Source organism: Penicillium solitum (assembly GCF_028829755.1).
Source record: "Penicillium solitum strain IBT 25940 chromosome Unknown utg000008l_segment0_segment0, whole genome shotgun sequence".
NCBI lineage: Eukaryota > Fungi > Ascomycota > Eurotiomycetes > Eurotiales > Aspergillaceae > Penicillium > Penicillium solitum.
Window position 1 is genome coordinate 361123 of NW_027072127.1, and position 21450 is coordinate 382572.

Here is a 21450-nt window from a genome sequence, read left to right on the forward strand (position 1 = left end):
AATTAATTATGCCGATCCCTTCCTTACCCCTCTTTGCTGCAGCGGAGCAACATGCACGCCAGAATCCCGAGAAGATCGCGGTCATTGACACCACCAAACAACAATCCTTCACATTCGTTCAATTGCTGGCCGATGCAGCAGCATTAAGAAAGCGCATACTTGAGCAATTGGCATTGACGGGAGATTTAGAAGAACGGCGCATTGCCTTCTTGGTCCCGAATGGATATGACTACGTTGCTACGCAATGGGCCGTGTGGGCGGCCGGGGGTGTATGCGTTCCACTTTGTAGGTGAAAGCGATGCGCAGGAATGCGAACCTTTTCTGGTATTCAACGCTGACATTGACTAGGCACAAGTCACCCAGTGAAGGAACTACTATACACAGTCGGTGATTCGGACCCCTCATTGATTATTGTGCATCCGGAGTTCGAGAAGATCGGACCGTCGCTGCGCGAAGGATGCACCACCGACATACCATTCATTGGACTGGAACCATTCTCTCGAAATGAAGCCCCGACCTTACCTTCTTTCTCCCCGCCGTTTGCGCTCACCCGCCGCGCCCTGATGATCTATACCTCTGGAACCACATCAAACCCCAAGGGCTGCGTGACAACACACGAGAACATCACTTTCCAAGCGAGCTGTCTGGTCAAGGCCTGGGAGTACACTCCCTCAGACCGTCTGATCCATGTGCTGCCGCTCCACCACGTCCACGGGATCATCAATGGCCTGGCTGCCAGTTTCCTGAGTGGTACCACCGTGGAGATGCATCCGAAGTTTGATCCGAAGGTGATCTGGGAGCGGTGGCAGGACCACGGTTCCTCGACCTTGTTCATGGCTGTGCCGACCATTTACTCGCGTCTGAATGACTACTTTGATGCTCATATCCGCGGCACGGAACAAGAAAATGCCGCGCGGGCTGGAGCTCGTGCTCTACGACTAGTCGTCAGTGGATCTGCGGCCCTCCCCACCCCCATCAAAGAAAAATTCGCCGAAATCACCGGGCAGGTTCTACTGGAGCGGTATGGAATGACCGAGATCGGCATGGCGATCAGTTGCGGGCTAGAGATTCAAAAGCGAATCGATGGCAGTGTTGGGTGGCCGTTGCCCGGCGTCGAGGTGCGACTGACCGAAAAGGAAACTGGTCGGATCGTGGATGAAGTAGATGAGGATGGTATGATCGAGATCAAGGGCGGTAATGTCTTCTGCGAGTACTGGCGGAAACCGGAGGCGACGGCGTCAGAGTTTACAGCGGACGGGTGGTTCAAGACCGGCGATGTTGCTAAACGCGATTCAAGCGGTGCATACTTCATCCAAGGTCGTGCCTCTGTCGATCTAATCAAATCTGGTGGATATAAGATTTCGGCATTGGAAGTTGAGCGCAAGATGCTGGCCATTCATGCGATTCAAGAAGTTGCAGTAGTTGGATTGGCCGACCAAGAATGGGGCCAGCGGGTTGCTGCGGTTGTGAAGTTCCGAGAAGGGGTACGTTTATGTTGTGCCCATGCAGGGGAAACTCTCTTCTTTGCATATAACTAACAGTGACATAGACTACACCGCTGGAACTTCCTACTCTACGCGCTGAGCTCAAGAACGAGATGGCTCCTTACAAGATCCCAACTGTTCTGAAAGTTGTGGATGGGATTGAGCGCAATGCCATGGGCAAGGTCAATAAGAAGGTCATTGTACAAAAGTACTGGCCGGATAATGCATAAGCTGATAGATGAAGGGCAAGTGATGTCTAGGTGTGTCAATTAGCGAACATACACTCTGAAAGCATACGGGAAATAAACAAATATACCAACTGTACAATATAGTACATACTTTCTAACAGTATAGAATACTTTGATGATCATATCAACCTTCTAATGAAAAGGTTCTCCAGATTTATAGTAAGTTGGAATAATAATAGTTATCCGGTTTCTATACTCCTCGATATAAAACTTGTAGAATACGCAATACTCACTATGTATGCAGCTTGCCGATCTTCCAGTGGAACCCGATCTCGTCATTTCAACCCCAATATTGCTCATTTCCTTCTTTTACCCCCTATATTGATGATTTTATTCGCGGTCTCTTGAGGAATATGCTTTTTTTCGCGGGGAAGAATGGATGGTGTGCTACATGTTATATATTTCTCCTATCCACCCCTCTCTTCGTATATCATAGCCTCAATTGAAGCTTTAATTGAAGCCTTCATCCAAGACAGATTCTCCTGTAAGTCGCCATGGCTACTTTAGAAAAGCACGATGTGCCCACTGGCCCCGAGAGCGACGCCAGTGGTTCCTCAAGTTTCAAGGGCATCAACGAGAAGGCTTTATTACGGAAATTGGACTATCGTCTTTTGCCACCCCTCACATTACTCTATTTACTCTCATTTTTAGATCGCAGCAATGTGGGAAATGCCCGTCTAGAAGGAATGACGGAAGACATCAACATGTGTACGTTTTTGTGTGTTTACATATCGATCAAGGGCTGATTGAGACATCTGGAGCTATATAGCAGGAAACCAGTATCTTACAGGTCTGACACTGTACTTTATCGGCTATGTTCTTTTTGAGATTCCTTGCAATGTGAGCACTACGCGTTAATATTAATGATTAGATACTAACAGTTCCATTCAGATCATCTTGAAGAAAACAACCCCGAGGATATGGCTTCCGACTCTCACTCTTGTTTGGGGAGTAGTCGCTACACTCTTGGGAGTAGTACAGAATTACTCTGGATACCTATCTTCCCGATTCTTCCTCGGCGTTGCAGAGAGTGGATTATTTCCCGGTGTTGTATTTTACCTGTCCATGTGGTATAAGCGGAACGAGCAACATTATCGCGTGGCTCTGTTTTTCAGTGCTGCCTCGCTGGCAGGTGCCTTTGGTGGTGTCCTAGCTTGGGTTGGTTTTCTTCTCTCGATAAGATGTCCACAGCTAACAGAGTTTTAGGCAATTTCTCACATGAAAGGTGTGGGGAACTTGAATGGTTGGAGGTGGATCTTCATTCTGGTGTGTCCTGATCAACCATGTCATCTTATGATATACGCCAACACAGGCTTACAATCAATCTAGGAAGGGCTGTTGACCATTGTCGTCTCGATCATCGCCTTTTTCTGGGTGTATAACTACCCATCAACAGCCGAGTTTCTATCAAAGGAAGAACGGGAGTTCGTCCAATTCCGTCTGAAGAATGACAGCGATGCCACTCGGGATGAGGAATTCACCTGGTCGGCAGTACTGGATGCATTCAAAGATCCAAAAGTCTGGCTGTATGGACTTGGATTCCACACAATGTCCTTGCCACTGTATACCTTATCGCTCTTCCTTCCGACAATCATCAAAGAACTCGGATACTCAGCCGCAAAGGCCCAGCTGCTTTCCGTGCCGCCGTACGCAGTGGCATTCTTCCTGACAATTGGAGTTGCAATTGCATCTGAAAAGACACGCAGCCGTGCCCCATTTATCATGGGATCATCCGCCATTGGATGTATCGGATACATTCTCCTACTATCACAGCATCGTGCGGGCGTGTCCTATGTGGGAACCATCTTCGCTGCGGCAGGGATCTACCCAGCTGTTGCTATTGTGCTCTCCTGGCCCGCCAATAATGTGTCTGGACAGACTAAACGTTGCATTGCCAACGCCATGCAGATCTCAATTGGTAACCTGGGTGCGGTCCTTGGAACACAGCTATACCGCACCGAGACTAGCCCGCGGTACTTCCTGGGTCATGGATTTGCCTTGGGATATCTGGTTGCCAACATTGTGGTCGTTGGGATCCTATGGGAGGTGCTCCGACGGGAGAACGCTGAAAAGCAGCGTGTTAGGGAAGCCCAAGGACTAAGCCCGTTGATGGGAGACGTGGGTGATGCGGAGGGAGAATTTCAAGGGGACAAGGATCCTCGTTGGGTGTTCCAAACTTGAAAAGAAGTTCGGGGATAGATGAATTAATGAATTATATTGTCCGAGTTGGTATATCAAATATAAAAAGGCTCCCAGTGCCAAGTTCCCAAGTCCCAAGTTCCCAAGTCCCAAGATGCCAAGACCCCAAAAAAACCCAAAAAGAAAAAGAAAAGATCGCCCAAAACGGAAATGACCCCAAAAAATAGAAAACACGCAAAACACGACACACACACACACATAACACATAACACACATATAACACATAACACATAATATACACACATGGAAATATAGACATACACTGAACGGGGCCGTCAAATGAAACGGAGATTCATCTAATCTATACAGCGATTTATTCACGCTGGTTACGGAGTATCGAAAAACATGACTTTTCAAACAAAAAAGGAAAAACAAACGTATCACATGAATCCATGGCGCTTTTGGATTCCCCTTTCCCAAATAATTATAATGGCAAAAGAGTTTTATATTCATGGCGCCAAGACAAGAGCAAGGAGAGCCATGCGGCAGTAGAGGCCGTAGCGCATCTAGAATGTAGTTAGTATATTGTTCAAAAAATCAGGGGAAAATTCAACACATACCTGGCGGAAGTAAGCAGCCCGCTGGTCGAAGTCGACTTCCTCAGAGATCTCGGCGTTGCGAGGGAGGGGGTGCATGACAACCATGTGGCTCTTGGCGTACTTGAGCAGAGCATTGTCAATGACAAAGGTGTTCTTGAGACGCTCGTACTCGGAGAGGTCGGTGAAGCGCTCCTTCTGCACACGGGTGGAGTACAGAATGTCAGAGCTGGCGACAATCTCAGGAGTCAGCTCCTCGGACTCGAGGACCAGCTGACCGGAAGCAATGATCTGCTGGCGGACATCCTCGGGGAGAGCGAGAGCCTTGGGGGAGACAAGCTGGATGCGGACATCGTAGAACTGGAGCAGCTTGATGAGGGAGTGCACGGGGCGGCCGTACTTGAGGTCACCAGTGAAGGTGATGGTCAAGCCAGTGACAGTGCCCAGCTCCTCGCGGATGGTGAACAGGTCCAGGAAGGCCTGGGTGGGGTGCTCAAGGGCACCATTGCCACCGTTGATGACGGGGACCTGGGAGTACTTGGCCGAAATCTCGGTGCTGTTGGCGTCGGGGTGACGCAGGACAACAGCGTCGCCGTAGCAGCCGAGAGTGCGGATGGTATCCTGGAGGGACTCACCCTTCTGGGTAGAAGAGTGCTCAGTGGAGATGGCGATGGTGCGTCCACCGAGGCGCTGCATGGCGGCGTCGAACGAGGCCGAGGTGCGGGTGGAGGGCTCGTAGAAGAGGGTGGTCAGGACACGGCCCTTCAGGAGGTCAAGAACACCGTGGCGCTGGACACCAAGACGCATCTCCTGGGCGACGGTGAACAGCAGGTGCAGGTCAGCGCGAGAGAACTGGTTGACAGACAGGATGTGCTTTCCGCGGAAAGGAGAGCGGGAGAGCATGTCAGCCAGCGAGGGGGAGATCTGCGAGGAGGCGACGTAAAGGGGAGGACCAAGTTCGCCAACGGCTGGGACAGCGCTGTCCAAAGCACGGAAGCGGCGGGCAGGAGTGCCAGAGATAGACACGTGTCTATCAAGGGAACTCTCCGCGCGGGCGGGGGTCACGGGCTTCTGCACGGGCGAGGTGGGGATGATGCGGTGGGTGGACATGTCGGTACCCTTGACAGCATCCTTGGTGATCTCGCCATCAAGGCAAGTGGTCTTGCCCTGGAAGACAACACGCTGAACGGAGCCACGCATCGTCTTGCCGTTGAACGGAGACCAGGTCTGAGGGTTCTGGAAAACGTAGGGGCGGTCAACCTCGACCTCGAGCGAGCTGTCGACCTGGTCGTGCAGCTCAAAGATCTTCTTAGGGTTGTCGTAGAGACGAGCGGTGATGTCCTCAACGGTCAGACGGCCCTCTGAGACAGCAGTGAACAGGAGAGGAATAGCCTCCGCGATACCGGACTCAGGGGTGGCTTCCTTGCCAGCAAGCTGGAAGGGAATGCTGCCAATGGCGAAGACATCGATGGTGCTCATGTGGTCCCACAGAGCCTTCTGGTCCTCGGCGGTGGGCAGGGAGCTGCAGGCCGGGAAGTCCTCGCGGGAGAGGAAGAGGGAGTAGATGGAAACATCACAGGTCACCTTGAGGCCCTTCTCCTTGCTCAGAGCAATCAGGCTGATATCCTCCTTGGAGGTAACACTCATGACGTGAATGTTACGGCTGTGAAGGCTGGCCAACAACAGAATCGAGGCAAGATCAGTGCTCTTGGCATCAGTGATCAGAGGCTTGCTCGAGGGCCAAGAGCTGAAGTGGTTGGTGACAGTGGCCACCTTGTTGATGTTGCCCGACAAGTGGTTGAAGGGGACGAAGAGAGAGCCAACCTCACCAGTCATCTGGATGATCTGGTCAGAGTTGGTGGCAGTGGCCGCAACAGAGATGTTGAAGTCGCAGAGCGACTTGCCCTGAGCGTTCTGCTGGACAATCTTCAGGTCGCGGGACTCGGTGACCGAGCTGTCAACACCGACGGGCATCACACGGATCATGCTGAAACCGCCTGCAATCGAAGCCTTGGAAACGGCCTCAAAGTCCTTGGAACCAGCGGAAACCAGATTCGGGACGAATGCAGCAATGTTGACCAGACCGGGGAGAACCACGGTGCGGTGGCTGGTCTGGTAGTCGGCAGGGATGATGTTCAAGGGGAAGTGACGAGCAATAGCCTCAATCAGGATCTTCGCGTTCTTGACGTTGGTGACCAGAGGAGTCTGGTAGTCAACAGCCATACGACGAGTACGGTAACCCTTGGACATGTAGTTGGCCGGGCGACGGAAGCGGTTGTTGGATGGCAAGTTGATGTACAGATCGATGAGGTTGTTGGACAAGTGCTGAGTGAGAGAGTACTCAGACTTCATGTCCTCCTCCTCGTGGTCCGGAAGATGCTCGAGGTACTTGACAGGCACACCGTTCTCCTTGAGGAAATCAGCGGTACCAGCAGTGGCGAAGAGGTTGTAATCGAGATCGTGGAGCTTCTTGATCGAGGGCAGCATCTCAAGCTTCTCCTTGTAGGAACCAATGGAGAACAGGATGTTGCGGCGGGGAAGACGGAATCCAGTGGACAGGAGAGCCTTCAGGTAGGCCTCGTACTTGTCACGACCGAAGGAGGCGACCTCACCAGTAGAGGCCATCTCGACACCCAGGACGGGGTCGGCACCGGACAGACGCGAGAACGAGAACTGGGGAACCTTGACACCGACGTAGTCCTTGGGGACTGACACAGGGGGGTACTCCTGGAATGGAATTCCAATCATGGCCTTGGTGGCCATCTCGATCAGGTCAACACCCATGACCTTGGACACGAAGGGGAACGAACGCGAAGCACGAACGTTGCACTCAATGACCTTGATGTCATTGTCCTTTGCAATGAACTGGATGTTGTAAGGACCAGTAACGTTCAGGGCATTACCGATCTTGCGGGTAGCCTCCTCAATGCGACGGACGGTCTCCGGGCTCAGATCCTGGGGAGGCAGGATCAGAGTAGCGTCACCAGAGTGAACACCAGCGTTTTCAACGTGCTCGGAGATGAAGTGGCCAACCATAACACCGTTACGGGCAACAGCGTCCATCTCAATCTCCTTGGCGTTTTCAATGTACTTGGTGATAACAACAGGGTGCTCACGCGAGACATCGACAGCCTGGTTCAAGTAGCTGGCCAGATCGTGCTCGGAGTAGACAGTGTTCATAGCAGCACCCGAGAGCACGTATGAGGGACGGACCAGCACGGGGTAGCCGACCTTGTCACAGAAGCCGCGGGCCTCGTCAATGCTAGTCAGCTCCTTCCAAGCAGGCTGATCAACCTCGATGCGATCCAACATGCGGGAGAACTTGTAACGGTTCTCGGCACCATCAATCATCTCAGGAGATGTACCCAGGATGTTGACATTGAGGCGGTGAAGAGGCAGAGCGATGTTGTTAGGGGTCTGACCACCCATAGACATGATCACACCGCTGGAAGTCTCCAACTGGTAGATGTCCAGAACGGTCTCCAAGTTGATGTTCTCGAAGTAAAGGCGGTCAGCCTCATCGTAATCGGTACTGACAGTCTCCGGGTTGTAGTTGACCATGATAGTCTTGTGGCCCTGCTCGCGGAGCGTACGAATGGTACGCACGGAACACCAATCGAATTCGACGGAGGAACCGATACGGTAGACACCAGAACCCAAAACCATGATACCGTGATCGTCGAAAGTCAGGTCATGCTGAGAAGCATTGTAGGTAAGGTAGAGGTAGTTGGTGACGGCTGGGAACTCGGCGGCGACGGTATCAATCTGCTTGACAATGGGTGTGATACCGGCCTCAACACGCATGCGGCGCACAGCAAGCTCGTTGGAGTCCAAGAAGTTGGCGAGCTGGCGATCGGAGAAACCGAGCTGCTTGGCCTGGCGGATCATAGGCATAGGCACGGAGGTAGCATTGAAGGTGGACATGGACTTGCCGAAGTCGCTGAGGCCCTTGAGGCGGCTGAGGAACCACTTGTCAATGTTGGTGAGCTTCCAGATGTCATCAACGGTGTAACCGGCGGCCATGGCATTGGCAATGGCAAACAGACGCTGGTCGGAGGGAGTCTGGAGCTCGCCCTTGATGGACATGAGGGCATCGGACTCGTTGAAACCAAGGTTGTGGAAATCAACCGAGCGAATGGCCTTCTGGATAGCTTCCTCGAAGGTTCGGCCAATGCTCATAACTTCACCCACACTCTTCATGGAGGAACCAAGCTGAGTAGACACGCGAGTGAACTTCTTCAGATCCCAACGAGGGATCTTGACCACACAGTAGTCAAGCGAGGGTTCGAAGCAGGCGCAAGTAGACTTGGTGACGGAGTTCTTAATCTCGTTCAGGGGGATACCAAGACCCAACTTGGCAGCAATGAATGCAAGAGGGTATCCGGTAGCCTTGGAGGCGAGAGCGGAGGATCGAGACAGACGAGCGTTGACCTCAATGATGCAGTACTCCCTGGAGAAGGGGTTGAGGGCATACTGAATGTTACATTCACCGACAACGCCGAGGTGACGAATGACGTTGACTGCGGTGGTTCGGAGCATGTTGTAGTCCTCGTCCGAGAGAGTCTGGGAAGGAGCCACGACAATGGAATCACCAGTGTGAATACCAAGGGGATCGAAGTTCTCCATGTTGCAGACAGTGATGCAGTTGTCCTGGGCATCACGAACAACCTCGTACTCGATCTCCTTCCAGCCCTTCATACTGCGCTCGATCAGAACCTGGGGGCTGACGGCCAGAGCCTTGGTGCAAAGATCCTTGAGCTGATCCATGTTCTCTGCGAAACCACTGCCCAGACCACCAAGAGCGTAGGCGGCACGAACAATGACGGGGAAACCGATGTCCTCGACAACACGCAGGGACTCCTCGAGGGTGGAAGCAGAAGCAGACTTAGCACACTTCTCGTTGATGGAATCCATGCTGCGAGCGAACAGCTCACGATCCTCGGTAGTAATGATAGTATCAATGGGGGTACCGAGAACCTTGACGCCGAGCTCTTCGAACTCGTCCTTGAGTTGGATACCAACCGAAAGGGCAGTCTGGCCACCGAAAGTAACGTAGATGGCATCAGGACGCTCGTGCTTGATGACCTTGCGGACGAACTCGGCGTTGACGGGCAGGAAGTAAACCTTGTCAGCCAGACCCTTGGAGGTCTGAATGGTGGCAATGTTGGGGTTGATCAGGATGGTGTAGATACCCTCTTCCTTCAAAGCCTTAATGGCTTGACTGCCAGAGTAATCGAACTCTCCAGCCTGACCAATGCTGAGACCACCGGAGCCAAGAACCAGAACCTTCTTGACAGAGACTCTGGGGGCAGCCACGATGTTCTCGGCCTTGGTGCCGCCGGGGAAAGAGACAGGCAGGCCGAGGGCCGCGGGGGAGGCAATAGTAGACTGGATGCTCTGGATGAACACATCAAACAGGTACTCGGTATCCCGGGGGCCGGGTGTGCTCTCAGGGTGGAATTGAACACTGAAGAAGGGGCGGCTGGTGTGACGAATACCCTCGTTACTGCCGTCATTGGCGTTGACAAACAGCTCTTCCCATCCGTTTTGAAGGCTGCTAGCATCCACGGCATAACCGTGGTTCTGAGAAGTAATGTGGCACTTTCCAGAGAGCATGCTTGTGCAGGGAATGTTGTGACCGCGGTTACCGAACTTCATCTTGGTAGTCTGAGCGCCGACAGCGCGAGCAATCAACTGGTGACCCAGACAGATACCGAACACGGGAGTGCGGGCATCCTCGAACATCTTGGCCAGGTTCTTGGTGGTGACGGTCAGAGTCGCGGGATCACCAGGACCGTTCGACACGAACAGACCGTCGAAATCCTTTCCAGCAAGGGTGGGGAAATCGTAGTCCCAGGGCACAACCAGAACCTCCACGCCGCGGGCAAGCAAGCAACGCAGCTGGTTGTACTTCATACCGACATCCAAGCAGAGCACGCGGACTCCACGGCCCGAGGGGTGTTTGAGGGCGACATCGGCGGGGGGTGTGAATAGGCGAGGTTCGCGAATTGAGACTATAAGGAGAGAAAAAAAAAATATACTGTCAGAAACCAAATTCTCGCTTGCTTTCCCGCTGTTATCAGTTTGGTAGATCACTCACCCTCAGCAACGAGGTTCTTTGTGTTGGGGTCCACCCATTCGGTCTCCTCAAAGTGTGACTTCCAGTCGACACCGGCGGCACCAGCAACATCGGGAGTGGAGCCGGACTTTTGCAGCAGCATACGACCCAGCATGCTACCGGTCTGACGAAGGCGCTTGGTCAAAGCACGAGTGTCGACACCGTGCATGGCTGGAATGCCCTCGGACTTGAGCCAATCGCCCAGGGAGGACTTGGCCAAGAAGTGTGAGAAATCCTCACCGGCGTAGGATGCCACCACCAGCGCCGAAATGTGAATCTGACTGGACTCGAAGTGCTTGGGCAAGTCCTTTAGGAGCTCACACATCTCATCGTGCGAAGGGACACCGTAGTTACCCACGAGCGGGAAAGTGACGACCAGGATCTGGCCGCGGTATGAGGGATCGGTGATGGACTCGGGGTAACCGACCATACCAGTCTGGAAGACCAATTCACCCGAGACGCTCTTTTCAGCACCAAAGTTGTAACCCTGGTAGATAGTGCCATCTGCGAGTTCAAGGGCAGCCAACCGGTCTGAGCCACCCCGGACTGGGATGGCGGCGGGCTTGATCACTCCACTAACAGAATCCATGTTGGGCAGGGTCTCTGGATAACCAACTACACTACCAAGGTGTGGGCTGGTAGGCAGAGCTGGATCTTCAAGGGAGTTGGGAGACATCGGAATTGGTGTTGAGGGAACAAGTCCTCTCGAGGGACGATCTAGTGCAAGCAGGTCACTCTAGTTCATCTGCGAAAATTGGGATTGTTGCAAATTGGAAAAGGGACCGCAGAAAGGAGTAAAGATATAAAATAATAAAAAAAGGTAAAGAAAAAAAAAACTGCTTGCTGCAACCAGCTGTGGAGGAGGAAGAGAGGGAAAAAAAACGAGTTCGGCAGAAAATATTTTCGTGCAAAAAGCTTTTTCGGTGCCCCACTCTTTCTGTTTTCGGTCAATCAGGTTCACCGCAGAGATTTTCCGAAGTTGCTATAATTCCTATTATGGATTCTTATGCTGTAGGATTCATTTGTTTCTATTCTGGAATTATATATGGTCAATTGATATGTTTGGAGGATTTTCATGATTCTCTCTGTTAAATCTCAATTTTCTATCCATGCAGGCGTTACTGCATATGATGCAATGCACGGGCAGTAGGTGGGCCGATAACGGGATCATATATTGATGTGGGCAGCGGGCAGTGGGCAGTCTATATACCGCCTATAGGGACTACCACGGTATGAGATATTTATATCACTATAAGATATATTCTGGCTCATCTCCAAAGATAAATGTGTAGTACAATGCTGGTGATCCCTGTGATGTTGCACATGTGGCGAATCTTTTTGACCTATCGAGTGTGTTATATGTACATATAGGCTTTCTCTGCATGTACATCCTTTGCATATTGTTGAAACAGGATTCATAACCGAAAAAAATATCCATATCGCTTGAAGTTGAAGGATAGATATCAACCTAATAGTCTAAAGATTTAAAGATTCAAAGATTTCAACACAAATCTATGTAGATAAAGAATGGAATATCAAATAAGCTTACAACTTAACAAGGGGTGAACCGGGGTAATCAGTACAATGACGTGGGGGGTTGAACATGGGAGCTTAGATTTTCCCCCTAGTACTAATAATGCTAGTATGAGGACTATCTTTGGACTATCTTTCGATCTTTGGACTAAATTAATCCCGCTTGGGCCTGGACTTTTAACCTTGAACTTCGTTTGCTTTCCTGCTCTTTTCTCTCCTTCATTTTCTCGCGTCTCCACGTTTGGCTCCGCAATGGTCTAACATTCTACAACCCTCCCAACAACCTCAGTTATGCTGATTTGAATCCTGAAATTTCCTCGCCATGTTCGCCTCGCTGCTTCGTCCAAAGCGCCAGCGCGAGCAGATCGAGCAGTCCCCATTCTCGGCCCCCTCCCCGTGGTTTCGCTCCGCGCATAACAACTCGCGACGCGTCCCCCGAGCCGATGAAAGTAGCGACGATGCGCCAGAGCTTCGGGAAATCGACGAAGAGGATATGGAACAGGACTGGGATGAAGAGGAAGAGGATGGACCACTCGAGTCTACCCCTCTACTGCCCATGTTCTCTGCGTCGCATTTGGGTACGAAGAGATCTCTAGGATACGACACATACGGCGAACAATTAACCAACTGATTAGACGCGCTGCCTGTTTACAACATCACCCACGCCATTCGTCCCTTGATCGCTTCCCGCTGCGAAACCACCTTAACATGGGATCAATTACGCTCGCCGCAGGTCTCCCAGTTCCTGATCAAACCAATCCTGCAAAAGATCATGTCGGCCCACTTTTCGCGCGCGACCCTCTATGCGCTGATGGCCAATTGTCTACAATTCGAGAGAGAAATACACCTAAGTCCGGGGAACAGCGGGGCAAATCAAACGCGGGCAATGGTCAGTGAGCTGTTAGCGATCAAACTATTGCGGGAATACTCGACCCGAGAATTGATCGATGCGCTGTCCTACGAGTTCTATCCACTCCAGGGCCAGGACCAATCCACGGCGCTAGTCACTGGACCCCAGCGGAAACGGGTGGTTGCTGCCCGTGTCTCATGCTTGGAGGTCGCTATTCGCTCGCAGGCCAAACGGTTCTTGGCCCATCCCGTCGTGGTGCAACAATTGGAGGCTATCTGGGCGGGGACGGTCGTCTTCCATTCTGCCGCCGACAATCTCCATCGTCCTGTGAACATGAACCAAGGTGGAAACCTAGACTATGGGGCAACAATGGATCCCAATGGGGACATTGCAACCGAGTCCAGCAATAAGACACTCCGGCGATCAGTGACAATCTACAACCCCCGAGATGCATCTTTGTTCAAGTTATCACGACTGAGAGTCCCGCGCTATCGACAGTTTCTTTCCACCTTGTCCTTTGCAGTACTCTTGGGCCTATTCCTAGCTGTTCTAGAACAGCGAAGCCGCAGGATCACATCCCTCGAGATTATATTCTGGTTTTGGAGTGCCGGATTCATGCTTGATGAAGTTGTTGGGTTCAATGAGCAAGGCTTTAGTCTTTATCTGATGAGCTTCTGGAATCTGTTCGACGTCGGGATTCTGCTGTTGCTCTTCGCATACTATTGCTTGAGGATATACGGTACATTCCTGACCTACCCTAGAAGCCAGTTCATCGCCGACCAAGCCGTAAGTCTTTCTATCTTCACGAAGGTTCATTCATCGGTACATGCTAATTCATTTCAGTTCGATGTTCTTACGGCTACAGCTCCCTTGTTGTTTCCGAGGTTGTTCTCCATATTGGATCATTATCGCTACTTCTCCCAACTCCTCATTGCTTTCCGAATAATGGCATCAGACCTGATTGCCGTCTTCGTACTCATCGTCATTTCATGCTCTGGCTTTTTTGTCTCTTTCTTATACTTTGGAGACAACAAGTCCCCCAAAGTGGTCGCTTATGGTTTATTCCAGATGCTGATGGGATTCACGCCAACCGCATGGGCAATGTGGGATGAATACAACTTTTTAGGGAAAACGATCCTGACGGTCTTCCTATTCATCTGTCACTTTGTCGTTGTTACCATCTTGATCACGGTTCTGACAAATTCCTTCATGAGAATTGTCCAGAACGCAAATCAGGAACATCAGTTCTTGTTCGCTGTCAATACCATTTCGATGGTCAAGTCTGATGCCTTATTCTCCTACGTAGCGCCGACAAATGTCATTGCTTGGCTAGTGACACCATTCCGATACATGATGCCATTCCGTGAATTCATTCGGCTCAACCGGACCATTATCAAGATAACCCACTTACCCATACTATTCACAATTTGCTTCTATGAGAAGACAATTCTCTGTTCTCGGGTCGTTCAGCCAATGGATCTAATTGAACCCACCTCACAAGATGAAACTCCAGCTCATGCCCAGAAATGGCAGCCCAGTCGATTCCGTGGTTTCAGCACCAGTGCATCGGTCTTTAGGCGAGAGCCCTCTGTGGCAACATACCAGAAGGATCGAGCGTTGGAGGAAGTGTTTCGACGCCCATACAGTGACGATCGAATGCGACGGCCACCAAGCACTGTGCATGAACGCCAGACCAATAACGTCATCAAAGACTGGATGCAGGAGATTGGCTCTGGACCGGCCAATGGACCCGATGATGGGGATTCCCTAGTTGCGGACCATCGTGGGGTGCACCGGCAACGACCCAGTTTTCCATTCCGGGCTAGATTGGCCAACCAACCTCGAAATTTCACCGAAACGACCCGATCGGTAGCTTCGAATCCCGAGGACCGAACAAGTGTTGCAAGCCCAGTTATCCGGCCTCGGCGTACAAGACCCTCTGTCTCGCCCACTCAGAGACGACACCTCTCCCATCATACAGACATGGAGGGTGATGATGAACTTACCAGCAACGATGGTGACTCAAACGATGACAAGCCCTCGGTCCAAGGGTCCACGGGCGAGGCAGCTGACTCGGTTGGAGGCGCAGAGAAACCCTCGCCCAAGTTCTACAGCTCTCGCCCATCTACGGCAAGACTTATCTCGCGTCGCAACAGCCCTACACGTCGTGTCAGACATACACGGAATGCTTCTGGGGTCACCATGCTGTACAATCCCGTTGGATCTCCAAATGAAGAGACGGAAGGCCGGGTCACACCTACACGGCCAGATGCCGATTCCTCCGATGGGGAATCACCCCCTGCCACCTCTGCCTCGGTAGACCAAGGTACCATGAAGCGTCACATTCTAGACGTACCTCGTCCTCGGAACCCTCCGATTGGACTGAGCCATATGTCCGTTCCCGAGTTGGACAGTGTCTACCTATCTGATCGTCCCACAGGGACACGGCCTCGATCGTCCCTTCTCTTCGACCTGGGATCGGACCTAGGCGACAACAAGGCCGTGGCAGGTGGCTTTTCCGGTGCCCTTCCCTCTAGCTTCCAGACCCAACTAGGCTTCCCCCCACCCGCTATTCGTCGTGAAGCCCCAACCCAAACCCAAGACATGCTCAGCAAGTTGGTTCTAGCGCGCATGAACAACATCGAAGAAGGATTCCGTGAGGTGATCAAAGAATTCAAAGATCTCCGCCGCAGCGAGTCCAGTCGCAGTCCAAGCCGGCCCGATGAGTCCCGGGGTGCTACACGTGAGAAAAAGAAGCGTGACAAGAAAGACTCGAAGAAGAAAAGCGTCAATTCCCCCGTGAGCCGGGCTAGCAGTGGTGGAAACCCATTCAAAGCATATGGACGCGGTGATGATACCCTACCGTCTACCTAACTGTTCAGTACATTCTGCCTTTTGGTGGTAACACCGTGTAAAAACCCCTGTAAATTGATTGGGAGGTTCTTTTGCTTTTCCGGATATTTGTTTTTGTCCTGGCGCGTTGGCTTTTGTTTTGCGGATACCAGATACCATCATCTCATTCGGGGTACATAAGGGCAAGGTTCAATTTTCATCAATCCACACATAAGTACAATGAAATCTTCATATTCTAAACCTTCTATCCAATTCAATGCTCTATTTCCTCGTATAGTTCATGCTCCCAGACAGCATTTGCCCCCTAGACGCTTCCTCTGGGCACTTGGTATCCCTTTCGAGGCGGGCGGGCAGTGTGTCCAAATGTTTCTCCTTGCTTTGTTTGATCGTATTCGCCACCCTGAAACGCCGCTATCTCTTCCTTCGTATTGAGCGTGCCAGGCTGGGGAGCTAGGAGGCGGAACAACAGAAATGTACCGCTGACGACCCCGAAAACGCTTAGTAGGGCGATGTTGCGGGGTCTAATTTTCTTTATGTTAGTACAGACGAACATCAACTCATCGGGCAGATACTGACTTCATCGGTTTCCGACCTTGATAAACGGCTTCTGTCATAGTAGCCATGATGGGGTTGTATATGGGTTTGTTTTTGATAGCGCAAGTTGCTTGGAGAGATTCAATTCAATTGCTCAGAAGTAAAATGAAACTTCCGCAGTAGATACTATAAAAGGAAAAAAAGAATGACATGGACATGAGCACATGGTGATTAACAGTATCCGCCACTTCTCACGGGCTTTCCCGAAGTCATCTTGAACTGCCCTCTCTTTCTTCCTCAGTTATGTCTTGGGTCCTTTCCAAGGTTTCTTTTACTATAAACTCTCAGTCAGTTCGTTCTAAGCTCGAGATAATACCGAGAGCAGTTATATTTATCTTGGTATCTATCGAGATATATGCATGGCGTAGGCTCCGAAAGAAGAGCTATACACGTTCTTTAGACCCAGGAACCACCATTGGCTTGTGATGCAAACTGGGGACAAGTTTATGCCAGTACTGCCAAATCACGACCGTGGCAATGGTTGTTGGAACGGCAACCACCCAATAAAGCCAAAACTTGTTCGACATACCCCAGCCATTATCCCCACACTGGAAGAATGACATGCTAAAAATCGACGAGATAAAGGTAGGCGGGAGAAAGGCGAGTGTGACAAATGCGATCGTCTTCATGGCCGAACTGTCGATCTGTGCGGCACGACCTATCTCCACGGAGGTTTCCGCATTAGCCTGGGCGACAGTATTGAAGGCCAATTGGATCTCATTCTGAAGCCGTTTCTCGTTGGAGACTGAGCGATGGCGTAGATTTGCGATATAGCCTCGAAAGAATTGTAGTTGATTACGGATATCTTCGTCTGCGCCAAAGTATGACTCTTCCCGTTTTGATCTCATATACAAAGCGTAGTGGTTTAGGATAGTCTCGATATTCTGTACCGAGACATCCAGATTCTCATTGACATGTATAGCATGGCGGGCAATGTCATGCATTCTCCTGTAATCTGGTCGTCGGGCTATACCTGGATTTGTCTCTTTTTCAATCGCCCGCACTTGGTTCCGGATCGCCCAAACGGCGGCCTCTTCGAGATGGGCTATAATCTCGAAGACGTGCGAGTAGGGCCAGAATGGAATCCTCAACTGAGAGTCAGAAAGAGGTGAATTCGATAGCGAGTGGAGAATTAACTCCTGTATGGACAGTGCGGGGTCGAAAAGAAGCACAAATGTCCGATTAGCGGAAGCCACCCATCGGGTGAAGATGTTCAGTTTGATCCACTCGTAAGTCAAGTTGGCTCGGACATGTTTGATTTCGAAATATGCCCATGTATCTATATATCAAGTTAGTAAACTTTCGGTTCCGGTCCACCTGGGCAGCCGGGCAGCTGGTGTTACTTACTAAAGCCTGTGACAACCTCTGCTTGGCGGGTTGTTTCACAACCAAAATATCCATTAGATGTCTTGTAGGAGGTAGACCACCATTTCTCGGGCATTTGAAAGGTTTGGATAAACGCATTGCGACATCGCTGGCACGTACTAATCTTGTTTGCGCTTGCGAATCTGTTGACATTAGCAGTGTGAAGGAAAATATGAAAATATGAAAACATAAGATATTCGACTAACATCAGGCATGTCTGAGCGTCCGGGGTGATGGAGGGGTTGCCGTGATGTGGGCTGACAGATTCAGGATAAGCTTGACTTGTTTGCCAAGTCCCATCTTAAAACGATTTCAGTTTGTTGTCCACGTATCCTTGGAAGAGATATCGACACTAACCTTGTCCACACTGGGACAGTAGCAAGCTGGGACATGAGCAGCTAATTCCACTCATAGCAAAATATGTTGTACTCGAGAACGTGGTTGAATCGAAGAATTGCACGCAGTTAATCGAAAGTACTTGGAGCACAGCCCCCACCGATCCACCTACTTATGTACCTAACTAACTAGGTAGTTATAGTTAACTAGGTATGGTATCTGAGCCTGAAATTTATTCAGCCTAATTCTACTACCTGATAAAAGCAAAGAAATCTGATAGGGTATAACAATATTACCATTGTAGACCCTGAATTTTACCTGTTATGGAAAAGTCGCTATAGTCCATATTTTTGAAGCTAGGTAATTCCTCTAATCCTTTTAGGAAATCAGTAAAAGTATATATCTACATAAATACCTGCATATATATATAGAGAGAGAGTGTGTGTGAGGAAGGTGAAAGATAACTAAGACTTTCCAAGACTTTGTTTGTTATACGTTCTGTCCACCTGGGCACGGGTATCTCCAGGCAGCAGAGCCTCATTCCCCATTTCCCCACAACTCTCCCACCTTCTTCTTCTTCTTCTTCTTCTTCTTCTTCTTCTTCTTCTTCTTCTTCTTCTTCTTCTCTCTACTACTTACTTGGTGAACTATACTGACCTCTTAAAAATCGGTCCAACATGGAGCTACCTCATCGCCCTCCAAACCCCATACCTCGGGGAGAAACTGAAAATCTTCAGCTCTTACAGCTGCAACAGGAACCGAATAGTGACATTAAAAGAGAACCCGACACCATCTCAACCCTCATCTCAGCCCTGACAAACAACCCCGATACCCTCACAGCACTTCCAACAAGTCACTCGGATTCTCAGGGATCACTTTTCAACCTTACAACAATGCCATTTTTACTTCTTCTCCATGGCGCAGATACCATGGTGTTCATTGACCCTTCTCCGGAGACGATCCGATCCAAGTTGCCTCTTTCCCCACAAACCGTTCCCCATCGCATCCACAGTGAGAAGTTATTGGCTACAGGCTCAGCCTACTTCAAACGGCTCTTCAATCCGCAAATGCAGACCCGGGTCCGAAAGCGACGCGGCTTGGCTGGCAAACTTCCAGATGGGATTCGATACGTCTTAGACCTCACACCCCCAACCCTAGAAGAAGATGCAGTCATCTTCCTAACCGAGCTTTCCTGCCCTATGAGTATCAGGACATGGGCCTCGAAACAGCATATTTGGAGTCTACCATGGTCGTGTGTTGGAGGACAAGATGACTTGGAACCCTTCGAGCAGGTTACACAATTCCCTACAGAATCTCCTGACCCCGGGGTCGATACCAATATCGACGACCTTGAATATTTGCAAAATAATCAGATTGAAGCTTCAGTCGACCCACAGGACCAATTTTCGGCATCACGGCCTGAAACAGTAGAGCAGGCAGGCTTGCCGGCGGAATACTCAGCCTCCCGTCATCGCGAAGGCATTGAGCACATCCTCCACGTTCTGGAAGGACTAAACCCTAGAATAGACACTCCTTGCAAGATGTGGACCTTTTTTGCCCTCGCCAAAATATTTGACGTGGCTACGGTGCCGGCCATCTGCGACCACATCATCTCGTGGTTCTATGAACTCAACAACACTCGGTTCATCGAACTTCATCCCGAGGTAGCATATCGAGTGGCATGTGGTATCAAATCTCCCTGTCTCTGCCGAGACGCCTTTGTCGAAATGGTTGGGGATGAAGCCCTGCTGTACCTGATTCGGGCCACGCGATTCAAACCAATCGGTTCCATGGAAAGCTTGGTGCGGAGCCGAATTTCTGATGTTCTAGACGACACCGAGGTGCAGCGTATCGAGTATGCCAGCAAGAGTTTCGGCGACTACGTTGTTCGGTGCTTCTTACAGTTGACCGGGAATGAAATGCCCTGGTTGGCACACATTGCTGAGTTCCAGAAGCTTACCCGCCATGTTCAACTTTATCCTGCAGATCAAGGAATCATATGTCAACTAGTCACGACACTGAAGGAATTCATTCGAGGTCGCATCTACGGGGCTCTGATCAAGGGAAGAGACACAAATCGCTCATTCCATGTGGCGCCAAACTTGGTGAGATCTGAAAACCCATACCATCGATGGGGCATAGACAAGGGATTTGTCCTTCAGCGATTGATTGGACAAAACTTCTGGGATGCGCTAGTATGGCAGGATCTCTATCAAGATGAAGCACCTCGTCTAGAGTCCCATTCTTCCATAGCGGAAATCGGCAATGGCTCCCTAGCCTTTGGTGCCGAAGCAGCAGCAAGGATTCGCCAGGTGTCTCCTGGTGAAATTCGCCAGATGAGCCATGTGTTCAACCAAGCGGTTAGGACCAGAGCTCAGGCTCGTCACGAGGAGGAGACTCTGGCTGCGCAACATGCGGGTGGGCATGTTAAGATGGAGATGACCATTAGCGTACGGAAGTCACAATCCGAAAATGATGTTGACAACACCTACAACAAAGACCCTTTCCTCAATCCCACCCCTGCTCTCACCCCTACCCCGTGTCTTCCGCATATATCTACAGTGCTACCAAAGACAGACATTTCAGCAGAAATGTTTGACGAAAGGACATTCAAAAGTGAGGTTCACTCTTTCTTGAGAGAATACGCCATAGAGATGCTGCAGCAACCTGGCCCACCCACATGCATGCGACACGAAATCACAGACACCCTAATCTGCCTCACATACAATGAATTCCAATACCTACCTCTATGGGCGGGCGGCAATGACGATGAAACGGGTGGTGTTTTTACCGACTTGATCATTCCCGCCTTGGACGTCGGTGGATTCTCAGCTCCTGGACCCGCCGTGCACACTGGCAGTGTCGCCTCCACCAACGATTCTTTCAGCGAGATCGACACCCAGAGTACGGTTTATGGCGCATCTCACAACGCCACTTACAGTCACGCGTCGGATATCATGTCTGTGGATTCTACCGACTATTCCCAGTTTAGACTCAAACATGAGAATCATGAGAGCCAGGACGAGGTGCAGTCGGATACTTACATGGAGGTTACCGAGTATGATGATGAGGTATCATCCCTGGATCTTCGTCTGATTACCGACGATGGTGAATACGAAACACAGAGTGATGGCACCATTACCATGAATATGGGATCACCTGGGCCTTCCTGTGCTGGTATCTCCGAGGATATCAAAATGGACAAGGTGAAGGACGAAGGTAATGAGACTGAGTTCGAATTCGTCGATGTCTAGAACTATATTTAAAATGTCCTGCTGGTTTACTTTATTTTCTCTTTTTTCTTTTTGGTCGGAGTTAGAAAGGCATGATGTTT

The 21450-nt window shown here is 50.6% G+C and overlaps 7 protein-coding genes across 7 annotated transcripts; 4 read left to right on the forward strand and 3 right to left on the reverse strand.

Moving 5' to 3' along the window:
• Nucleotides 1-8: 8 nt before the first annotated feature.
• On the forward strand, nucleotides 9-1714 carry N7455_009401 (acyl-CoA synthetase; the record flags this gene model as incomplete). Its single annotated transcript, XM_040954703.2, has 3 exons — nucleotides 9-285; nucleotides 349-1484; nucleotides 1550-1714. 3 exons carry the CDS (start codon nucleotides 9-11, stop codon nucleotides 1712-1714), a joined length of 1578 nt encoding a protein of 525 aa, XP_040814872.2.
• Nucleotides 1715-2226: 512 nt separating this feature from the next.
• Nucleotides 2227-3913, forward strand: N7455_009402 (uncharacterized protein; the record flags this gene model as incomplete). The annotated part of the gene is made up of 5 exons (XM_065606197.1): nucleotides 2227-2440; nucleotides 2523-2572; nucleotides 2624-2890; nucleotides 2939-2998; nucleotides 3062-3913. The coding sequence occupies 5 exons, from the start codon at nucleotides 2227-2229 to the stop codon at nucleotides 3911-3913; spliced, it is 1443 nt and encodes a 480-aa protein (XP_065460160.1).
• Nucleotides 3914-4380: 467 nt separating this feature from the next.
• Nucleotides 4381-11261, reverse strand: N7455_009403 (bifunctional carbamoylphosphate synthetase/aspartate transcarbamylase; the record flags this gene model as incomplete). The annotated part of the gene is made up of 3 exons (XM_040954585.2): nucleotides 4381-4437; nucleotides 4492-10481; nucleotides 10568-11261. The coding sequence occupies 3 exons, from the start codon at nucleotides 11259-11261 to the stop codon at nucleotides 4381-4383; spliced, it is 6741 nt and encodes a 2246-aa protein (XP_040814964.2).
• Nucleotides 11262-12440: 1179 nt separating this feature from the next.
• On the forward strand, nucleotides 12441-15842 carry N7455_009404 (ion transporter; the record flags this gene model as incomplete). Its single annotated transcript, XM_040954656.2, has 3 exons — nucleotides 12441-12696; nucleotides 12754-13754; nucleotides 13812-15842. 3 exons carry the CDS (start codon nucleotides 12441-12443, stop codon nucleotides 15840-15842), a joined length of 3288 nt encoding a protein of 1095 aa, XP_040814915.2.
• A 283-nt stretch (nucleotides 15843-16125) lies between these two features.
• N7455_009405 (uncharacterized protein) lies at nucleotides 16126-16444 on the reverse strand (the record flags this gene model as incomplete). The annotated part of the gene is made up of 2 exons (XM_040954591.1): nucleotides 16126-16342; nucleotides 16398-16444. The coding sequence occupies 2 exons, from the start codon at nucleotides 16442-16444 to the stop codon at nucleotides 16126-16128; spliced, it is 264 nt and encodes an 87-aa protein (XP_040814993.1).
• A 354-nt stretch (nucleotides 16445-16798) lies between these two features.
• On the reverse strand, nucleotides 16799-17856 carry N7455_009406 (uncharacterized protein; the record flags this gene model as incomplete). Its single annotated transcript, XM_040954729.2, has 2 exons — nucleotides 16799-17694; nucleotides 17763-17856. The coding sequence occupies 2 exons, from the start codon at nucleotides 17854-17856 to the stop codon at nucleotides 16799-16801; spliced, it is 990 nt and encodes a 329-aa protein (XP_040814825.2).
• Nucleotides 17857-18793: 937 nt separating this feature from the next.
• On the forward strand, nucleotides 18794-21370 carry N7455_009407 (uncharacterized protein; the record flags this gene model as incomplete). The annotated part of the gene is made up of 1 exon (XM_040954581.2): nucleotides 18794-21370. One exon carries the CDS (start codon nucleotides 18794-18796, stop codon nucleotides 21368-21370), a length of 2577 nt encoding a protein of 858 aa, XP_040814990.2.
• Nucleotides 21371-21450: the final 80 nt, after the last annotated feature.